Source organism: Pleurodeles waltl, chromosome 2_2 (assembly GCF_031143425.1).
Source record: "Pleurodeles waltl isolate 20211129_DDA chromosome 2_2, aPleWal1.hap1.20221129, whole genome shotgun sequence".
NCBI classification, from domain to species: Eukaryota; Metazoa; Chordata; class Amphibia; order Caudata; family Salamandridae; genus Pleurodeles; species Pleurodeles waltl.
This window is the reverse complement of record NC_090439.1, coordinates 197641217-197664918: the sequence shown is the minus strand read 5'-3', so window position 1 is coordinate 197664918 and position 23702 is coordinate 197641217. Positions and strand designations below refer to the sequence as shown.

Genomic DNA, 23702 nt, shown 5'->3' with positions numbered 1-23702 from the left:
AGGATAGACCAAGTGTGCAACTTGTACTTGGAGTCTACGAAGTGGAATACTTTTGTCTTTCTCAAAATGTATTCTATGCCTTGCTTCTCAATGTATCCTGCTAATGCATCAATTGCCCTTTTGAGCCCTATCGGTGTTTGACTCAGAATGACAATGTCATCAGCGTATTGCAAGGACGCAACTTTCTCTGTTGCCGATTTCAGAGGAAGAGTCTCTGCTTGTGTGAGGTAGCTGTCCATGTCAGCCAGGTATAGGTTGCGGTGGCCCTAAAACCGGCCCTAAAGCCTGTTTTTGTTTTTGGTATTAGATTTTTTTCTTTAACCCAGGCTTGGAGATCTTGCAGGATGCAGGAAGCATAAAGTTTGGGTTCTACATATATTTGTGCTATAAGCCTATATTTGAGTGGAGATGAGTAACTACCTCTGTAATATAGATGGGGTGGAAAATGCCCCTTCTCCATGAAGATAGAATAGCATTAGTGTTGTAGATTTTATTTAACAGGGGCATTAGGTAGCTGGCCCAAAAGTTGACGTTGTGTTTAAATAATGCATTTGGTAGTATGTTTGGGCCCTTTGCCCCCGCCACCTTCAATCTCTTTATTATTGTCTCTAGGTGGGCAACATTGGTAAGGGGCTCCTCTTGGTCTAAATATTGGAGGATTAGGCTTTGTGTTTCAATGTTGCCGGGTTCGTTGATGTAAGTAATTATGGCCTGTTTTGCTTCCTATGTCCTTTCAGCTGCCTTCACCTCTGATGTTTCAAGCCTTAGATTTTTTCACTCTTCTCACTCATCGGTCTACTAGATTGTGTGGAATTCATTTCACAGATGTGTGCTTCCTGTTTCCCTTCAGCTTGTTTCGGCTGTGGTTTCGCCAGCCTCAGGTTCCTTTGGCTCTTCTCACTCGTCAGTTTGCTAGTTGGTGTGGAATACATTTCATAGAAGAGAGTCTCCCAAGCCTCCTCTGCTAAGCCTGCATTACAGTGATGGTGTGCCATCCCAGACCCTGCCTGTTTATTCCACCCCAAAACTCTTTGCAGTTTGATGACTTACTGGTATGTAGGAGCTTATTTAATATTTCTTCTTGTCGCCTTTCCTTTGTCTTTTAACATACTTTGTGGTAGATTTGCCTCAATTGCTGAAGTGAGGTTTTATCAAAGCCTTTTCCTTTTTTTGCATCTATTGCTATCCTTTGTACTTCTCTTGTTATTTCTTTTTAAGTTCCAACAGTTCCCAGGAGTACCAACTCTGTTTTTCTATTCCCTATTTACTTGACCCGCTTTGTTTTTTTGTGTGGGCAACCGGGTTGGTTGGGAACTTTAAGAGTAAGGCCCTTATTAGCCCTCCCCAAGACTTTTCATGGTGCCCCACTTCCGTACATGCCATTTTTTATTTTTCTACGCGGTTGACAACCACCACCATTATTTGTTCCAGGCCCGATGAATGCCAATTGAGTCATTTTATATTATAGCTAGAGGGTAATGTGAGTAGGCCCTTTGTTAGACTTAGTTTGGGGGGCCTATATTTTAATCTGGTGGAAGTGGTTGCTTTCTAAATGATGGAATATTTGAAAGGAGTTTATTCAAGAAGATGATTTCCTGTCTATTAACGTGTAGTCAATGGCTAATCAATTCCTGCCAATAAGAATGGTTGTTGCCATTGTCCTCTTCGTCTAACTTTTTGTGCTTTTGAACCAGTAATGTATTAGTAAAATGTAAGTTTTGAAAGAGTCTTGCATTAAAATCCCCTGAAACTATTAAATGTGAGTTCTGATGAAATTTTAGCACTGATTTTATTAACTTTGCCAGGGTTGCAAATTGATTGGCCTTCTTATCTTTTCCTGGATGAATGTATACGTTCAGGAGGAGTAATGTCTTTAGCAGATTTGGCTGGCCACAATTTTAGTTGCCTGTAGCCAATCAATTCCTAAGTCAATCTGTTCTTGGGACCAGTTATATTTTGTTGAGGTGTACATTGAAAGGCACCCCTTTAGGTGCCAATACCTGGAAGTCCTAAGGGCAGGAATTTGTGGGATTTAGCCTCCATGTTCTTCTAGAAGAATTATATCAAATGTTTAGAGAAAGACCACTGTGTATTTTTCACAGGGCATTTTTCCAAAGCCGTAGACTTTCCAAGATCATATGTTGATAAAGGCTTGCTCTTGCCGAGCTTTATGGGAACAACTTGGTTCTAGGGCTTGTGGGAGGCAGGACATTCTTTTTTTGTACCATTGAAATCAGTTGGACATTTCTGGGAAGTCCATTGGCTGTTGATTTCAATATTGTTAAGATTTGGAAATTTACCAGAGACTGTTCTGCCCCCAAGGTTTCCCTTAAGGTTGTGAGCTACTGTTTTGAGCTTGTTGACAGGGGACTGCTTTGGCTTGAATTAATTTCATGCATATTAGGGGAATGTAATGGCCGCAGGTAATGTTGTGGTTTTGTCTTCCTTAGTTCTATCCCCCAAAATAGAAAAAGCTAGTGGTGGTCAAACACTGCGGGGTTTGTTATTATTTTGTAGCCCCATGTTGTTAAGGTTGCTTCTTTATTGTTTTGCTTGGGGTATGCTTGAAATTCTATTGATATCAGATGTGATGAGTTGATGTGTGTTAGCACGATTACTTCCCTAAAGAGTTTCATAACCATCCCTCTATTTTGGGTGTCAAATTCCCATGTGCTATGAGCATTGATTTTCCGGAAGTGGTGCTCCCTGTGAGTTGATGTAGGAGGCTGGCCTGGCTTGTAGTGGGTACCATGGGGTACTTACACTCTGTACCAGGTCCAGTTATCCTTATTAGTGTAGAAGAGGTGTTTATAGCAGATTAGGCTGATAGAAGGTAGCTATAGCAGAGCAGCTTAGGCTGAACAAGGAGACATGCAAAGCTCCTACTATACCACTGGTGTCATATGCACAATATCATAAGAAAACACAATACACAGATATACTAAAAATAAAGATACTTTATTTTTATGACAATATGCCAAAAGTATCTCAGTGAGTACCCTCAGTATGAGGATGCCAAATATACACAAGATATATGTACACAATACCAAAAATATGCAGTAATAGCAAAAGGAAGTAATGCAAGCAATGTAAAGTTACAGTAGATTGCAATAGGAGTACATGGGTATAGGGGCAACACAAACCATATACTCCAAAAGTGGAATGCTAACCACGAATGGACCCCAAACCTATGTGAGCTTGTAGAGGGTTGCTGTGGCTGTAAGAAAACAGTGAGGGTTAGAAAAATAGCCCACCCCAAGACCCTGTAAGGTAGGTGTAAAGTGCACCTACAACCCCCAGAGAGCACAGAAGTCGTGATAGGGGGATTCTGCAAGGAAAACCAACACCAGCAAAGCAACAACAGTGGATTTCCGGACCTGAGTACCTGTGAAGCAAGGGGACCAAGTCCAAGAGTCGCGACAATGTCGAGAGTGGGCAGATGCCCAGGAAATGCCAGCTGAGGGTGCAAAGGAGCTGCCACTGGATGGAAGAAGCTTGGTGTTTTGCAAGAACGAAGAGGACTAGGAACTTCCCCTTTAGAGAATGGATGTCCCACGTTGTGAAGAAGCTTGCAGAGGTGTTCCCACGCCGAAAGACCGCAAACAAGCCTTGCTAGCTGCAAGGGTCGCAGTTAGGGTTTTTGGATGCTGCTGTAGCCCAGGACGGACTGGGATGTCGCCACTTGGATGAGGAGACAGAGGGGGCGCCCAGCAAGTCAGGGAGCCCTCACAGAAGCAGGCAGCATCCACAGAAGTACCGGAACAGGCACTTAGAAGAGGAGTGAACTGGAGTCCACCCGAAGTCACAAAAGGGAGACCCACGACGCCGGAGGACAACTCAGAAGGTTGTGCACTGCAGGTTAGAGTGTGGGGGACCCAGGCTTAGCTGTGCACGAAGGAAATCCTGGAAGAGTGCACAGGAGCCGGAGCAGCTGCAAATCACGCGGTACCCAGCAATGCAGTCTGGCATGGGGAGGCAAGGACTTACCTCCACCAAACTTGGACTGAAGAGTCACTGGACTGTGGGAGTCACTTGGACAGAGTTGCTGAGTTCCAGGGACCACGCTCTTCGTGCTGAGAGGGGACCCAGAGGACCGGTGATGCAGTCTTTTGTTGCCTGCGGTTGCAGGGGGAAGATTCCATCGACCCACGGGAGATTGTTTCAGAGCTCCTGGTGCAGAAAGGAGGCAGGCTACCCCCAGAGTATGCACCACCAGGAAACAGGCGAGAAAGCCAGCAGGATGAAGCGATACAAGGTTGCAGTAGTTGTCTTTGCTACTTTGTTGCGGTTTTGCAGGTGTCCATGAGCAGTCAGCGGTCGATCCTTTGGCAGAAAGTGAAGAGGGAGATGCAGAGGAACTCTGATGAGCTCTTGCATTCGGTATCTGAAGAATTCCCCAAAGCAGAGACCCTAAATAGCCAGAAAAGGAGGTTTGGCTACCTAGGAAGGAGGATAGGCTAGTAACACAGGTAAGAGCCTATCAGAAGGAGTCTCTGACGTCACCTGCTGGCCCTGGCCACTCAGAGCAGTCCAGTGTGCCAGCACACCTCTGAATCCAAGATGGCAGAGGTCTGGGGCACGCTGGAGGAGCTCTGGGCACCTCCCCTGTGAGGTCAGGGGAGTAGTCACTCCCCTTTCCTTTGTCCAGTTTCGCGCCAGAGCAGGGCTGGGGGATCCCTGAACCGGTGTAGATTGGCTTATGCAGAGATGGGCACCATCTGTGCCCATCAAAGCATTTCCAGAGGCTGGGGGAGGCTACTCCTCCCCAGCCCTGACACCTTTTTCCAAAGGGAGAGGGTGTAACACCCTCTCTCTGAGGAAGTCCTTTGTTCTACCTTCCTGGGCCAGGCCTGGCTGGACCCCAGGAGGGCAGAAACCTGTCTGAGCGGTTGGCAGCAGCAGCAACTGCAGTGAAACCCTGGGAAAGGCAGTTTGGCAGTACCCGGGTCTGTGCTAGAGACTCAGGGGATCATGGAATTGTCTCCCCAATGCCAGAATGGCATTGGGGTGACAATTCCATGATCTTAGACATGTTACATGGCCATGTTCGGAGTTACCATTGTGACGCTATACATAGGTAGTGACCTATGTATAGTGCACGCGTGAAATGGTGTCCCCGCACTCACAAAGTCCGGGGAATTTGCCCTGAACTATGTGGGGGCACCTTGGCTAGTGCCAGGGTGCCCACACACTAAGTAACTTTGCACCCAACCTTCACCTGGTGAAGGTTAGACATATAGGTGACTTATAAGTTACTTAATTGAAGTGGTAAATGGCTGTGAAATAACGTGGACGTTATTTCACTCAGGCTGCAGTGGCAGGCCTGTGTAAGAATTGTCAGAGCTCCCAATGGGTGGCAAAAGAAATGCTGCTGCCCATAGGGATCTCCTGGAACCCCAATACCCTGGGTACCTCAGTACCAAATACTAGGGAATTATAAGGGTGTTCCAGTATGCCAGTGTGAATTGGTGAAATTGGTCACTAGCCTGTTAGTGACAATTTGGAAAGCAGAGAGAGCATAACCACTGAGGTTCTGATTAGCAGAGCCTCAGTGAGACAGTTAGTCATCACACAGGGAGCAGATACAGGGCACACTTATGAGCACTGGGGCCCTGGCTGGAAGGGTCCCAGTGACACATACACTAAAACAACATATATATAGTGAAATATGGGGGTAACATGCCAGGCAAGATGGTACTTTCCTACAGTTGAGTCAAGCCAGAAATTATTTCTGGTAGGGAACTCCCTGTGTTTTATTTTATGGTCGAGACTTAACCTATTGCAAAATGTGGTCCACCTTAATTTTTCGTGACTTGATGCCAACTCGATGACTGAGGGTAGTGTGGCTTTGGGCTGGAGTGTTAGCTCTCTATTTGGGTGGATGTATTCTCGATCCCCTGTTTATCAGTAGTTGTTAAACTTAGGCTCACTGGGGCTGTGTTTTTCCTATTTGTCATCTGCCAGTGTCCATAATTCAGTCTTCCTCTGTGAACTATGGTGACAGTGGGTTGGGTTACTTTGAGAGTTCACCTCAAAATGACGGCTTTGGATTTGTTTTGATGGAGGCTCTTTTTCCTGGAATTTATCAGGGGTTAAGGTAGATTTTGCTTGCTTCTCTGGTATTGCCTCAACCGGCTGTCTGTTTCTGTTTTTTTTGTAGGATGAGAGAACTTACACTTTGTTGTTGTGACCCCTAGTATTTATTTTGTGTTTTTCTTGTCTTTTCCTTTATCTTTTGCTTAAAAATGGTCCTTCGCTCTTAATTTCCTCCTGAATGATTGCAGGGATAGGTGTGTTTTGGCATGTGGTTATTTGGACAGTGTTTGCCCTTTTATCTTTTCCTGTTTTTCCGTTTTGAGTCAGAGCTCTTGCTATGCTTTTACTGTCTGTTGATTGTTTGTCAGGCATTTGTAAAGAATTTGAAAGATTTAAAGGTTGGGTAGCTGGGTATGATTGAGCAGCAAGACTGAAAGGTATTACTGATGGTTCATTTTCAGTTGCCCAGAATTTTCCTTGTGATCTTTTTGGTTGTTTTTTTACTTCATGCACAATGTCTTTCAAGATGGTTGGCAGTGATTGTAATCTGTCCAATAAAACTGAGCATTGGCAGGGGACCTGCTGAATATAATTATGATCTTGGGCACACAAGATTAAGTCATTCCATGACTGTAGCTTTTTTTTTATGCCAACCATGTAGATGCCCATTGTGTTAAGAAGGTCTACCTGTATTTCCTGTTTATCTGCTTGGAAGAAAATTGCTGATGATATTACTTCCACTGTGTTAGAAGGGTGGTCGAGCTGGAACCTACTGGCTTGTTGTCTTGTCCAAACACAGTTGCAGCCTCCAAGCCTAGAGCAGTTACATCTAGCCCCTGGCTAACTTCCACTCTCATTGCTAAGGTTGGGCCCTTTTGGTCCTTCTGATATTGTAGCTTAATTACATCTGTGGTAAGACCTGAACGACAGTCCACTTTGCAATGTGTGAGGGTTTTATTTTTCACTTGAAAAGTTGGTAGCTTAATTGGGCTTAAAGGAGGATTAACCTTGTAGGTGTATTTTGTTCTATTTGGCTGCGACCCTGGGTGAAACAAAGGCCTAAGGTTAATTGTTGTGGCTTCCTGATGGATGCTTTTCCCTATTCATGTAGAAGACTAGAATTAGTTTCCCAGACCTCATGTTTTGGCCTGTTGGTTCCCTTTTTTTTCTTCTTTTTTATTGGGCTGAGCTTTTCTTCTTTGGAAATCCTGTGGCTCAGGTGTTAATGTCTTATAGGTATTTTAAGTTAAAGTTAAAGCAGAGGTCTTCAATCTGGGGGGATTGACCCCAAAGGGGTAGAGGGTGGAGTCCTGGGAAGGCGGGCACGCATTCCCCCAGCCTCATTTTGTCAGATCGTTAAAATGGCTCAGCTGAACTTTCATTCAGTGAATCTCCTGTGCTGTGAAACAAAGCCACACAGACAGCTGAAGACGCCTTCATGTCAGGGGGCTGCTGTCAGAATGAAATGCAAATGTGAGCAACAAGTTGGTCTGTAAATGTAAAGGATGCTTGTGAGACGGTTCTGGCACTAATAGATCAAATTACTGGAAGCTTTGTGACGACAAACATTCCTTCTTTTTGAGTGTTAGTACAAAGAGTTGACATCTCGGCTGTGAAGTGTGTGGTTTTAATTGTAATTGTATGTACATAGCGCTTATTACACCTGTAGGTGTTGAAGGGACAGTTATGTAAAAAAAAAAGTGTTCGCCATATCGTGAAGTTTTACTTAAATATGCATTTTGGTAGCACCATTTAATCTTAAACCTTTTTACGCATTTTGTAGCAGCTTATCTTATACTGTGTCTAATGCAAGTATAAAAATAATGCCTTACATATTCACAGTGCTTTCTGTCACAGGCTGTGACCTCATGACACTAAAAATATACAAGTCACTATTCTCCACTGCACCATACATTATTTAATTCAGTTGCCCTCTGGTTAGACACAGGCCTCTGCAGTGCATTACTAATAGACGTTTCATAATGTACTACAGTGCATTTCCCACTGAGTAACAACTTTCTTTTATTTATTTTTTATTTAAGGTTGCTGTTATGTTATATGTAACTACCTGATGGTGAAAGACCTAAAAGAAGATACAGATTTTTTTAGGGATTATTTATGAGAGGCTTGCGCCACCGGAGCATCACTTTTTTTGATGCTCCAGCAGCACAAGCCTATAAACTATACCTATGAGGAGAAGCAAAGCCACCCTGTGTGGCTTTGTATGGCCTCATAGATATGGAGTAAGGCAAAGCAGCGCAAGCTGCTGCGTTGCCTTACTCTAAGTCAAGGAGGCATTCCATAGGCATTGCGGTGGTTGTTCCCACGCAATACCCATGGATTTTGACTCTGTCCAGATTTATAAAATCATGTAAACTGCAGAAGGGCCAAAACCTTATGCCTCCCCAGAGCAGGTGTTTTCATTTCTCCTTGTTTTTTCCTATTTACATGTGTGTTGCATTTTACAGCACACATAGAAAGAGGAAAATGCCTCTCTGGATTGTTTTTGTGCTGGGAGGTACCCCTTCCTGCTCAAAAACAATTCTGCCTACGTTGGTGCTAGGCAGCAATTTGTGTGCCAGCACAGGCAGAAAGGACAGGAATGCACTGTATTTAATGAATACAGTCCATTCCTGTCCTTTTATATTGGCCCAAAGCAATGTAGCAAGAAACTCACGGTTCTGCCCTACGCCAATTCCTCATAAATAAGGACCTTTGTTTTTAGCCGCACCTTTGACCACACCCCCACACGCACTGACCTTTCATTTGCTAAATGCTATTTAATATTACTTCCTCACTGTAAAAGTGACTTCCCATGAGAAATTGGGGACGTTTATGATTGTTGATGATAAGGAATACCAGGTTCTAGACATTTTTGTCAGGAGGAGGTCCTTACGCCTAAAAATCTTTGAGGGGGGACCCAGCGTCAAAAAGTAGGAATACATCTGAGTTAAGGGGAGTCTATGTTGTTGTTGTTTATCCGTGTACTGCTGTACTGAGGAATGCAGGGGTGGTCAGATCAACTGCTGGCTTATTGGCTTGACTGCTTTGCAGATTTGTTGCTTCTTACTTCTAAATGGGGGGTGATAGCACAGCTAGTTCATGCCGCTATGACAATACAATTAGTAAGATAGATGTGACCTTGGTCCTTGGACACTCTGCAACAGCCTCAGGACCCTACTCCTAGACTTTGCAACCCTGCGCAACACAGCGGCGAGTGTGTGCCTTTTTCGCTCACCTTTCTTTGTCTTTTGTCCTGAGACCTTGGTCCATTTGCTCCTGCCACCTGGTTACTGGCTCCATGTGAGTCAGCCTCTTTGGAGGGGCTTGCTGTAGGATGACTGGTGGATAGCAAGCGGGAGCACACCAGACCCCCGAAAGCCGCACTCAGACCTAGCTTGTCCACCTCTGCAGGGGCCAGGCTCTCACTTTGTAGAGACCACCTAAACTCTCCTACGATTGCCTGCTCCTGCTTTCCACCTCCCCTCACGCTGCAAGAAGAGCATTCTGTGAACCACTCCTGCTCCGCTCTGGTTTTCAGCATTCTCCCCAGTCTCTTCCTTTGAAATTTCCTCAAAAAGTCTCTGCCTTTTTTAATTGCTAGCCCCACCAGACTGGTGATGGGCACCTCGTGCTTGTGGTGCCCTTTATTTGGTGGTTTGTCTGTAGCAGTGAGTTTTTCTCATTTTACAGTCCTCTTGCTTGGGCCAGCCCGGACTGAGCCGACTGGACTAAGCCGGGCTGGGCTGATGCAGACTGGTGCGGGTACGAAGCCCAACCAAGGCGAACCGAACTGTGGGGTCCACAAGCTGAATCAATGCAGCGCTCCAAAACCTGCCAGGCCCGGGGTTAAGAGGGACAATAGGGGCTGAACCCTGTGGCCAGGATGACAGGACTAGAGTGATGGGGTCTGCAAGCTGAACTGGTGCAGCTCTCCAAAATCCACCTGGAAAGGAGCTGTGGGACTGCAGAACCGCGGTGAAGCTGTTGTATTTCATTTTATTTTTCAATTCCTCCTCATAGGGCAGGGAGACGCCATCCTCGTCAACAGGGGGAGAGAATAGTGTGCACTCTAAGTGCGCATGTCGGTGTGGCCAGCCCCGGTGAGAAACCAGTGCAGACTCCCAATCCCCAGCTGTGCAGCATTTCAGGTGGATCAGACCAATCCAGGCGCTTCTCTCATGTTGGGTAACAGCATGAGAGAAACTTCTGGATTGGGTGGGGCGAGAAGAAGCAGCAAAGCTCCGAGGTGTCGCGAAATACCGAGGCGGCATGTGGCAGGTAAGTGTTTTTCTTTTTTTTTTTTTTACAGTTTATTATTCCCATCCCATTGCGTGCTCCGCTCCGCCGAGCGTTATTACAAGCAGCTGCCGCCTGAATAGCGAACAGAATACCAACTTCTAAAGATATTTAAGCATAAGTATTTCATGTGAGTTGTCAGTTTGCGTAAGAAGGAATATTATTAATTTCGCCGAAGAATGTGCATGAGTGCTATGAGATCAGCAATTGATAGTTCTTCCTAATTTTTCCCAGAAAGTGTTTCAGAACCCAGGGTTGGGCTTCATAAGGAAGAACGACTTGACAAGGAAGAAGGTGAGGTCAGCATCCAGTGACTGATTAAGAATACACACATAAGTCCTATTATGTATAAATAATGCTTCAAATGAATCATAAACATGGGTACACGGGGTTCAGCGCATTCTTTTGTGAGGATACTCTAGTCAACGGTGGCTGCTGGAGGCTGCTAGTAAGAATTGGGCAGCATCCTTTAATAGCCTTCCTCAAACAAGCGAAGCCTACTCCACAATAGTTTGATCAGTTTTAGCGGAAGTAGCCTGTTACTTTACGTACTGCACTAAAGCATGTTCAGTACAGCCATTTTATCAGCTCAAGTTGACAGCACCAATACTAACAGATTTATGATATGCATCATTCGAAACAGACAGGTCAGTACTAGATCCGCAAACAGAATGGGTTGCGAGAATGGGTCATGGAGCACACCAGCAGTGTCATTGAGAGAAATAGATCAGCACCATGACTGAGACATAGGAGGAGGTAAAAAATGTATTAGCTAGGGTTAGAGATTAATGACGTATGACTTCAGATCATTTTCCAACATGTCTATAATTCTTCTTCCTGTGAAGCACTGATCTGCATAAACAATAATCAGTTCACTCAAGGCTCCATATATGAAGCAATAATGTCTTCGTTGTGATGCTATATTACTGGTATGCGAAAATTTGGAAATTAGATTATGCTTGGCTTCTTTCCATAGAGCGCCAGAGTCGTAAACTTGGTATTTGAAACCCGGTTATTTGTTTCTTTGACTATCAAATCAGTGAAAAAAGGTTTAATTTTTTACTTTTTTGACAGAGCTGTGAATGGCTGAGCCCCAAAGCCTGTGTATATCAGGCAGTCAGCTGTCTTTCTCATAGGTTTTCTGCAGCCCTGATGGATGCTGGGGAATTTGAATAGACCTCCTTGACCAGCAACCCCCTACCTCCCATGACAGGGAAATGGAAGCCGCACTGACAAGCGCTCTCACAGATTTGCTGTCAGCATGGTGCCTGCTGCCACTATCTGTGTGATAGTTGAAAGCAGTCCTTAATTTGTAAATAAAAACGTGTCGGTGCCCAGAGCTCCCCTTTGAAACACTGCTGCAATGAAATTTGCGAGCACAGAATACTGAGGCAGTGTAATTCTAAAGTATCTCGGACCTTTTTAGTCTATTTACAGCCACTCCCTACCCCTTCAGCTCACGCCTGCAGCTTTCTGGTTTCTGCCTTTGGTGCTTTTCTATCTTTTCCCATTAGTGCCTTTTGCTTGCAGTAAATGCTTGATGCCAAAAACAAGTGCCGGCCCTCCAAAATAAGTGTTGGTGCTCCCCGGCTCAAATTACCAACCGGGTCAGAAACCACCGGCTGAAATTAACCACTGGTTGAAAGTGTTGAATAGGGCTGTGGGAACGAGAATGGAAAGCGTAGGAAAGTACCCTCTTTCTTGGCATGGTTACACCCTTTTTTTGCCTGATGTCAGTGTGTTTGACTGTGTTCACTTGGATCCTGCTAACCAGGACCCCAGTGTTTATGCTCTCTCTCTCAAAAGTCAGTATTTCACCCACAATTGGCACACTGGTGCCCCCTTAAAAGTCCCTAGTATATGGTAGCTAGGTACCCAGGGCATTGGGGTTCCAGGGGATACCTATGGGCTGCAGCATATATTTTGCCACCCATAGGGAGCCCATGCAAAGCCTTCTACAGGACTGCCATTGCAGCCTGCGTGAAAAGGTGCAAGCACTGTCTTTCACTACACCCCTATGGCAGGCCTTCTAGTACAGAGGGCAGGGTGCAAAGTACATGTGAGTGAGGGCACTGCTGCACTAGCAGAGGTTCCCCCACAAACTCCAGGCCCATTTTCCCAGACTTTGTGAGTGCATGGATGCCATTTTATGCGTATATTGGACATAGGTCACTACCTGTGTCCAGCTACATCATAGTAACTACGAACATAGGCAAGTTTGGTATCAAACATGTTGGAATCATACTCCAAGGCTTTTGCAAGCATTGGTTGTATGATTCCATGCACTCTGGGGGCTCCTTAGAAGAACCCTAGTATTGCCATTACAGCCTTCTGAGAGTTTCCAGGCAGCCCAAGCTGCTGCCACCTCCCAGACAGGTTTCTTCCCTCCTGTTGCTTGAGAAGCTCATCCCAGGAAGGCAGAACAAATGATTTTCTTTGGGAGAGGGGTGTTACATCCTCTCCCTTTGGAAATAGGTGTTACAGGCTTGTGAGGGGTAGCCTCCCCCAAGCCACTGGAAATGCTTTGACGGGCACACTTGGTGCCCTCCTTGATTAAACCAGTCTACACCTGTTCAGGGACCCCTAGTCCCTGGTCTGGCACGAAACTGGACAAAGGAAAGTGGAGTGACCACTCTCCTGTTCATCACCACCCCAGGGGTGGTGCCCAGAGCTCCTCCAGTGTGTCCCAGACCTCTGCCATCTTGAAAGCAGAGGAGTGAGGGTACAATGGAGGCCTCTGAGTGGCCAGTGCCAGCACGTGACGTCAGAGACCCCTCCTGATAGGTTCTTACCTGGTTAGGTAACCAATCCTCCTCTGAGGGCTATTTAAGTTCTCTCCTGTGGGTTTCTCTTCAGATAACGAATGCAAGAGCTCACCAGAGTTCCTCTGCATCTCTCTCTTCGACTTCTGCCAAGGATCGACCAGGATGCCTGCAAAAGCACAACAAAGTAGCAAGACAACTACCAGCAACATTGTAGCACCTAATCCTGCCGGCTTTCTCGACTGTTTCCTGGTGGTGCATGCTCTCAGGGCTGTCTGCCTTCACCCTGCACTGGAAACCAAGAAGAAATCTCCTGTGGGTCGACGAAATCTTCCCCCTGCTAATGCAGGTATCAAACTTCTGCATCACTGGTCCTCTGGGTCCCCTCTCATCTTGACAAGGGTGGTCCCTGGAACACAGGAGCTGGATCCAAGTGACCCTGACAGTCCAGAGGTCCTTCTGTCCAAATTTGGTGGAGATAAGTCCTTGCCTCCACACGTCAGACAGTAATCCTATGTACTGCGTAAACTGCAGCTGCTAGGGCTTCTGTGCACTTTTGCAAGGAATCCTTTGTGCACAGCATAGCCCAGGTCCCCAGCAATCCGTCCTGCATTGTTCAACTCGCTGAGTTGACCACCGCCTTTGCGGGACCCTCCTTTGTAGTGTTGAGACAACCGCTGTGCTCAGATTTCTTGAACGCCTGTTTAAGTGCTTCTGCGGGTGCTGCCTCCTTCTGCGTGGGCTCTCTGTGCTGCTGAGTGCCCCCTCGGTCTCCTCCTCAAAGGGGTGACCTCCTGGACCTTCCTGGGCCCGGGCAGCACCCATTTTCTTCAACTGCGACTCTTACAGCTAGCTAAGCTTGTTTGTGGTCCTTCTGCGTGGAAACAACTCTGCATCCTCCAGCACGCCGTGGGACATCTTCTGACCAAAGGAGAAGTTCCTGGCACCTTCTGTTGTTGCAGAATCTTCTGCTTCTTCCAACCGGGGGCAGCCCTTTCGCACCTTCATCCGGGGTATAGTGGGGTCCTGCCCCCCTGTACACTTTTGTGACTCTTGGACTTGGTCCCCTTCCTTTGCAGGTCCTCAGGTCCAGGAATCCATCTTCAGTGCTTTCCAGTCAGTTGTTGTCTTTGCAGAATCCCCTAGCTCGACTTTCTGGGGTAGTAGGGTAACTTTACTCCTACTTTTCAGGGTCTTCGGGTGGGGTATCTTGGACACTTAGTGTTTTCTTACACTCCCAGTGACCCTCTACACACTAAACTAGGCCTGGGGTCCATTTGTGGTTCGCATTCTACTTTTGGAGTATATGGTTTGTGTTGCCCCTAGGCCTATTGCATCCTATTGTATTCTACAGTGTTTGCACTACTTTTCTAACTGTTTACTTACCTGATTTTGGTTTGTGTGTATATTTTGTGTATTTTACTTACTTCCTAAGGGAGTATATCCTCTGAGATATTTTTGGCACATTGTCACTAAAATAAAGTACCTTTATTTTTAGTAACTCTGAGTATTGTGTTTCTTATGATACAGTGCTATATGATATAAGTTGTATAGTAGGCGCTTTGCATGTCTCCTAGTTCAGCCTAAGTTGCTCTGCTATAGCTACCTCTATCAACCTAAGCTGTTTGGACACTATTAATCTACTAATAAGGGATAACTGGACCTGGCACAAGGTGTAAATACCATCAGGTACCCACTATAAGCCAGGCCAGCCTCCTACACCGTCGCCTGGCGGTAGGTGGGATTTACCACCTAGGTCATAATGATGACCTGAGTGTTTTCTTTCATGTGTGTGAGCACTGTGTGACTACAGTGGTATTGCATGAGTTTGCATGTCTCCTAGATAAGCCTTGGCTGCTCATCCACAGCTATCTCTAGAGAGCCTGGCTTCTAGACACTGACTACACTACACTAATAAGGGATAACTGGACCTGGTATAAGGTGTAAGTACCATAGGTACCCACCACACACTAGGCCAGCCTCCTACAGAAGGTCACCAGTACTTATTTGTTTTGGGGTAGGAAGAAGGGAAGAAATTGCCAAGAGTAAATAGGAAGTAGTTATACTTGTATATATTTGTTTGACAGCAGGGTGTAATGTTAGGGATAAAGTGGTGGGTGACAACACATTATTTTATTTTTTTACATGTGGGTTGTGGAGGGTAATCCTGAGGTTGGTGGCAAGACACTAGTAATTTAAATATTTGAGCAGTTTGAGATAATGCAAAGGGTGTTGGGGCTGGTTGACTGGCCACCTGGTTGTAACTGACTATCTATGGTTCCTCTATCTCTGTGCTGCTTAACTGAGCAGGGTAACAGGTTGCGGGGGCCATACCTAACAAATTGTAAATTGACACCTCAGAACGAAGAGGATCATTTTCACCCCAGGGGTTCCAAATAGCATCCTTGACAACTCAAACTTCACTTTTCATGTCTATTTGACCTCCATAGGAGCCCTACAATGAAAAACCTACCTGTTATTCACATAATATGAAATGAAATGTATTACCAAGTGGAAAACAACATTTACCATAACGAATTGGAACGTAAGCACTTGAACTATTGAAACCTGCAAAGGTGACATGACAACAGGTGAACAGTGAAATATACAATTATAAGCCCTACAATGCAATGGAAGACCGGAAAGGAAGGAAGCGCTATTACAGAACACACCTGAGACATTATCATGTCCCTTTTGTGTAGTGTGATCACAAAATGTCTTGATTCACGTTTTTAATTTTCTAGAGGCTGGTGACCACAGGCATGCCAGAATATTCTCTTGCAAGACAGACTGATATTTGGACTGGTACTCAAGCATCATGCTGTGAGGATATTGGACTGTGAACAAACTGATAGTGTTGTACTTTTCTGATGAGCTACAAGGAGATCACCCCATCTATTAAGAGTTGCACTCAAGAAAAAAAAAATATGAAGAGATGGATTGCTGCACACATAACTGACCTGGACATGAGAATGTGGGCTACTCAAACCTTTAATTGTGATTCATCAACTAACACATGAAATATATAAATAAAAGGGTACAATGGAATGGAAGATCAGAAAGAGAGGAAAGGCTACTAATGACAAGTCTAGGGGATACTGATGCTGGTTTGTTGGACTTAAGCATTATGCTGTCCGAACACATAAGTGCTAACAAACTAGCACTGCTATGCTTCTCTGATGAGCTCCAAATAGAACACAATACCCACTACTAAGAGCTGCCTCTTATAACGCAGTACCTAGAAGCATTTCGCACACAGGCTAAAATCAAAGAGGACACACTTCCAACCACAAGTAATCCAGTGTATTGAATTGATTGTTAATCTGCAAGTATAAACATTAATGCAGTCACACACTTTATCAGAACAGAAAATGACCTTACAATAACAAATTAGAGTTCAAAGTTCCAACATACTACGGCAACATTGTGGTTCTTAATCAAGTTAATATAGAAAAACATGGCACCCCAATTTCATAAACAAAATGAGGAAATTCTACATAGATACGATTTCACATGCTTTGAATTACATTCAGAGTATGAGTCACAGAAATGTATGGCTAAACAAGTCAGACACAGATTGGTTTCTGTTTTAGCAAAGGTTAAGTCCAAGTCTACGGCCCTCATTATGAATGGCCTGGTAATATGGTACAGTAATGCTACTCCTGATACTAACGCTAACAAGCATGATTATTCCACACTTAATGGGCCATTCCATGCCATGCAGGTAGAATGGGAAACAGAATGCGGCAAACTGTTTTTTGACAAATTCCGCATCATATCCCCATTTGCGGGGTTATTTCACCTAAGCATTTGACGTACTTTCACTCAGTGAAATGCACTGGTGAGAATTGCGAACTGCTGTAAACACTGCAACAATGTGATCATTTTGGTTTCAGAATTGTTGGATGTTTTTCTGCTGGCAGTTTTATTTAATCAACGCTGATAATCTAAAGCAACAGCTACACGACAGCAAATAACCAAAAGCCTTCGCATTTAATAATAATTGCAAAATAAATGGATTTGATGTTTGTCTTTGCATGGTATGGTGCTATAATGAATCGCCTTAATCATGACAATGGAATGAAATACTAGTTGTTCTCACTTCAAAAATGAATAATGTAAGCAATTTATGGGATTGCATTCGAATCAATCACATTTAATTATAGTCATACTTTTTGTAACAAAAAGGTTTGCAGTTTACCGTACCTGTGATCAAAATTAGAGCTGATAAGCAGGCTAAGGCTGAGATATCGAGGTTAAGGGTCTGTAAATTTAAGGTAAAGTCTCTAATTGAATCAAGCCACTCCCCAAATCCACGAAGGCACTGTAGTCTGTGAAGGACAAGGCCATTACAGAATACAAACTTGTCTTCAGCAGGGAGAGATCTGAAATAAATTAATGTACACAAATCAACTTACATTGTCTTTTAGATCAAATATGCAATGTAATATTTATTTCTGGATCACCATAATTACACTGAAACTAGATACACACACACACATAGGAAGTGGCAATAAAAGGGGCCCAATAATACAAATACTAATCAAAACGAATTTGCACATTTTTACTACAGTACACCAAATTTGACATCAGAAAACCATTGTTAAGTGCATCACAGAATAAATATAACTATTACTTTATACATGAAAACAATTCTTCTAATTGTCACCAGGCCTCATTAATGGCATTTTTACATTACCATATGCATTTACCCCTTGAATCCTGGTTCTGTTTAGATACTTTTTGTTAAAAAACAGACACATATAAGAATGTAATAGCACAAACCTTATATGCAGATGGGAAGACTATACTATATTATTCTTTGCTGGATAAGGGATGGGCACAATGACTCACTCAAGACTTAGCCTGTTGGGAATCATGGCCCCCTCCATACTCACCAAGGCAATAAATAGCATATTACAAACAGCAAATTGGCATGGATAATATTTACGTCATGCCAATGGACATTGGCCCTCATTACGACGCTGGAGGTAAATCCTGCTTACCACCGTGCTGAAGGCCGCCAACATACCGTGGCCGCGGTAGAAGTCCGCTACAGGTATTACGACCCACATCTCGTAACCCGCCACAATACAGACACCCACACAAGTCCGCCACACCAAAGGTCAGTAATAAACTGGCGATAGCAAAACCTACACGTCACGCCAACAGTAATATGCCCACACTATCACGACCCACGAATCAACGCAGCGGTCTTTCAACCACGGTAATCCATTGGCGTTACACACCGCAGCACTCAAAATACACACACATTTACAAAACACAACCACATTGGACAATTCCAAATACACACACCTGATACACATAAACACACCACACCCTCACACCACTATAAAACACACACCCACATTACCCACAACCCATTACAACAACATTTTTTTGAACACGCACAAAGAGAGAGAATAGCAAACACACCACCAGCATCCACAGGCACACAACACCATCACTCATACAACATCCACGCACCTCAAAGAACACACACCAACACAACATATCACACAGCACAACAAACAGCACCTCACACATCACCCACACCACATTATGGCAACTCAAAGACACCCCAGGTTTTCTGAGGAGGAGCTCAGGGTCATGGTGGAGGAAATCATCCGGGTCGAGCCACAGCTTTTCGGATCACAGGTGCAGCAGACCTCCATTGCTAGGAAGATGGAGCTATGGCGGAGAATCGTCGACAGGGTCAATGCAGTGGGACAGCACCCCAGAACACGGGATGACATCAGGAAGAGGTGGAATGACCTACAGGGGAAGCGGCGTTCCGTGGTTGCAAGACACCAGGTAGCAGTACAGAGGACTGGCAGTGGACCCCCCACCTCCTCTCCCACAACTAACAACATGGGAGGAGCAAGTCTTGGCAATAATGCATCCTGAGGGCCTCGCAGGAGTAGCAAGAGGACTGGACTCTGGTAAGGCAAACTTTACTACTACATCCCCCACCCCACCTGCATTTACACCCCAACAGGACCCATACCCAATGTCACCAGACAGGAGGTGCCAGACATATCCAGTCCCCCCACAGAAGAGCCCCACAGTGATGACAGCAGCTCTGCACGCCTGGATCAAGATGAACAGCCGGGCCATGAGGGACCCCTGGACAGTCGGTTCCCCTGTCACAGTCAAAAACCACCACTGAACCTCCCCCTCAGGAAACACCACCACAGCACCCACCCAGCGGGCCCAGCCCTCTGTCCCCAAGACACGTCAATCAGCAGTGTGTCCACCACTGCAGGGTCCCCAGGCAAACCCACCAACCCAAGACAATCAGGGACCTGGGGTCAGTGGCAGTGGGCACATTGTTCAGGGGACAGAGGCACAGGATAACAGGGAAACTGGGAGGACTGCTGTGCGACAGGGGGAGGACAGGCCCAGGCAACTCACTCTACACGAAGCACTCTCCAACATCATGGGATCATACCATCATTCCCAGGAGACCATGGGCACGGTACTGGCCAAGTTTCAGGAGACCCAGCGGCTGCAGGAGGAACACTACCTGGGGATCAGGGAGGACTTGAAGACCATCAACACCACCCTGGTCACCATTGCAGGGGTGCTGGCAGACATGGCCAACACTATGAGGGACACAGTGGCATACAAACGGGCCCCTGACACTAGCCTGAACGATGAACAGCCCTCCACCTCCGCCGGCGTTAGTGGACAGGAGGTACCACCACAGGACCAACAGGCCACCAGCACCCCACCCCCTGCAGAAGGAGAACCACTGCACTGTCCATGAGATCCAGGAATAAGACAGAGAACATTGCCAAGACCCCCGCCAGGAAATAACACTCTTCTGGTTGTCACCCTTTTGTCCCACTTTGTCACCCTGACAACTTTGAACTGGCATTACTCCACTTCCTATGCCCCCTTGGACAATGCACCTGTGATACCAAGAGACTGGACTCTACCATGGACATTCCTCCACCATCACCCCAGCCCATTGCACAGCCCCCTCCACTTATTAGCACAGAAATAAACACCCTTGAATCACAAATCAGTCTGGAGTCAGTCTGTACTTTCACAAATGTGTAATTGCAACCTCTCAGAAATATAGCAATGTCAATGTTCATGTTCACATACCCATGTTCAACAGTTGTTGGGCATCAGTAAACATAGAAGAAGGCAGAAAGTGTGACCCAGATCTGTGAAATGGAAACCCAAAGTGACATGTCAGGGTCCATACACAGAAGTAAAAAGGCAGATTCAGGCAATGTTCAAAAGTAGTATGATATGAGAGGAGCAGTGCCAGTCTCTCAAGTATTGAATGATGATGTTGTTTCGGTTGTCTATATCTTCTTCTTCTGCTTCCTCTTCTTCACTGTCCACAGGCTCCACAGCTGCCACGAGACCAACATCAGGCCCATCTTCCTGCAGAAAAGGCACGTGGCGTCGCAAAGCTAGGTTGTGCAACATACAGCATGCCACGATGATCTGGCACACCTTCTTGGGTGAGTAGTATAGGGTGCCACCTGTCAGATGGAGGCACCAGAATCTGGCCTTCAGGAGGCCGAAGGTGCGCTCTATTATCCTCCTAGTTCGCCCATGTGCCTCATTGTAGCGTTCCTCTGCCCTTGTCCTGGGATCCCTCACTGGGGTCAGTAGCCATGACAGGTTGGGGTAACCAGAGTCACCTGCAAATATCGAAGGACAACTGTTAGACATACTCCAACCCTTAGGGACTCTCCTATACCCACGACCTATGTGAACTGTGTTTGGACCTTGGGCTCACCTCTTAGCCACACACAATGCCTCTAGAGTTGCCCCATCACATAAGGGATGCTGCTATTCCTCAAAATTTAAGCGTCATGCACTGAGCCAGGATATTTGGCATTCACATGGGAGATATACTGGTCTGCCAAACACACCATCTGCACATTCATAGAATGGTAGCTTTTGCGGTTTCTGTACACCTGTTCATTCCTGCAGGGGGGGACAAATGCCACATGTGTACCATCAATGGCACCAATGATGTTGGGGATATGTCCCAGGGCATAGAAGTCACCTTTCACTGTGGGCAAATCCTCCACTTGAGGGAAAACGATGTAGATGCGCATGTGTTTCAGCAGGGCAAACAACACTCTGGACAACACGTTAGAGAACATTGGCTGTGACATCCCTGATGCCATGGCCACTGTTGTTTGAAAGGACCCACTGGCCAGGAAATGGAGTACTGACAGGACCTGCACTAGAGGGGGGGGGATTCCTGTGGGATGGCGGATAGCTGACATCAGGTCTGGCTCCAACTGGGCACACAGTTCATGGATTGTGGCACGATCAAGTCTGTAGGTGATAATGATGTGTCTGTCTTCCATTGTCGACAGGTCCACCAGGGGTCTGTATACCGGAGGATGACGCCATCTCATCACCTGCCCCAGCGGAAGTGCCCTTTGGAGGAAAAGGGTGAGCACAGGGTCATACACCACATAGGTTTCACAAGGGGGTTTAGAACAATCGTGATGTCATAGTTGTGTTGCGCTGTCTGTCCGTATTCCTGCCCAAAAGTGCTGTGACGCAGTTAGTTGCCCTGCCATGTGCCCCCCTGAAATGGCGGCAGCCTGACCTGTAAGGAGGGACAAGGGGAAATGAGGTAACTGCGCTGGCGTTGTGCAGCGTCGCAGTAGGCGGTCAAAGACCGTGGCGCAAATCAGCATTGGTTAACATTGGGCCCTATGGGTTCCAGGAGCTAATGACGATGTACGCCCGCGGTGATGGTAAGCACCGCCGCGGACGTGACCGCCATTTTCTATCTGTTCACTCACTTGATACCTGGCCTTCAACAAGAGAGGCCCTACACTGTAAGTGCTGCTGTGACCTGGTCTGGAAGCAACAATGGATACAGTGTCTGGGGAAAGGGCCCCTGCCTTAACCACAGAGGAGTTGGACAAGATGGTGGCTGGGGTCCTCCCCCAGTGCACGCTACTCTACGGTCCTCCAGACAAATAGGTGAGTACACTGTGAGCATGATGCATGGCACATGAATGTATGGAGTGCTGTGGATGGAAGATACGGGGGGCAGAGGCCAGCATGTGAGGATAGTGAGTATATGTTTTTCATGGCCAGGGTGGGAGGTTTGTGGCCAATGAGTAAGAAGAACCGGACCGGGGAGTAGCATCCATTTTTACTTCACTTTTCCTCTAGGTCAGCGCCCACCAGAAGAAGGGTATTTGGCGTGCCATCCCCGAGGAAGTGCAGGGAAGTGCAGACCCTGGGGGTCTACCATAGAAAGAGCACCCACTGCCGCAAAAGAAGGGAGGACCTGCGCGGCTGGACCAAGAAGACGGCGGAGGCCCAGCTGGGGATGGCCTCCCAACGTGGAAGGGGTGCCCGTCGCACCATGCCCCCCTGATGTACCGGATCCTGGCGGTGGCATATCCTGAGTTGGATGGGCTCTTGAGAGCATCACAGCAGCCACAAGGGGGTGAGTACAGTCTCATTCAGCTGACTCTGTGCGCATTATGAGGTTTCTGGGTGGGGAAGTGGGATGTGGATTCCCCTAGGCCAGGGCAAACGCACCAAGGTAGATCCATTGTTTGGCAGGCTCAGTGGCACGCCAAACCCAAAAGTGGTAGTGGCCCTCTACACCTAGTTAGGCTCCTGTGGGTTCCAGCTGTGCATCAAATGGATCTAGGAAGAGTCCCCCATGGGCATGTGCTTTTCACCTGAACTGTTAGTGCATGGCCTAGTGCATAGGGCTGCTCCCTGTGTGTTGTGTCCGCCAACGGTAGTGGTGTTGCAGGCATTGACCATGTGTCTCTTCTGCCTTTCCTCCCCTTTTTGTTTTGTCACCCTGTCCTTGGGTGCATTAGCATCATCTGGCGGAGGAGCATTGGCACCGGAGCAGGAGGGAGCTGCAACCCACATAGCCCTCGAGGGTTAATTTACGGAATCTGAAGGCACCAGTGGGACGGAGGGCGTGGGGAGCTCCTCGACGGGGACAAGAGGAGACACCAGCGACAGTGACTCCTCCTCTGATGGGAGCTCCCTTGCGGGGTCGGGCACCTCTGTGCCCACAGCATCAACTGGCACAGCCACCACCACCCTACCAGCACCGCCCTCCCAGCAGCCCCTCAGTGTGGTTCCCGTGCCCGCTTGCCCAGGAGGGTGGGCATCTACTTCGTCCCAGGCACATCAGGCCCTGCCCCAGACAGCCCTGCTGCCCTCAGTGAGGAGGCTATTGACCTCCTGAGATCCCTCACTGTTGGTCAATCAACCATTTTGAATGCCATCCAGGGTGTCGAGAGGCATTTGCAGCAAACAAATGCATACCTGGAGGGCATTCATTCTGGCGTGGCAGCCCAACAGAGAGCATTTCAAGCTCTGGCCTCAGCACTGATGGCAGCCATTGTCCCTGTGTCCAGCCTCCCTGTAGGAAAGTACCATCTTGCCTGGCATGTTACCCCCATTTTACACTGTATATATGTTGTTTTAGTTGTATGTGTCACTGGGACCCTGGTAACCCAGGGCCCCAGTGCTCATAAGTGTGCCTGAATGTGTTACCTGTGTAGTGACTAACTGTCTCACTGAGGCTCCGCTAATCAGAACCTCAGTGGTTATGCTCTCTCATTTCTTTCC

At 46.6% G+C, this 23702-nt stretch overlaps 1 protein-coding gene across 1 annotated transcript in view; it reads right to left on the bottom strand.

Moving 5' to 3' along the window:
• The window catches only part of NR4A3 (nuclear receptor subfamily 4 group A member 3), a 1945388-nt gene that overhangs the window by 510727 nt on the left and 1410959 nt on the right, over window positions 1–23702 (bottom strand). Inside the window, exon 5 of the mRNA XM_069218875.1 lies at window positions 17304–17482. Coding sequence (XP_069074976.1) covers window positions 17304–17482 — 179 coding nt within the window. The remainder of the gene's footprint in view (window positions 1–17303; window positions 17483–23702) is intronic.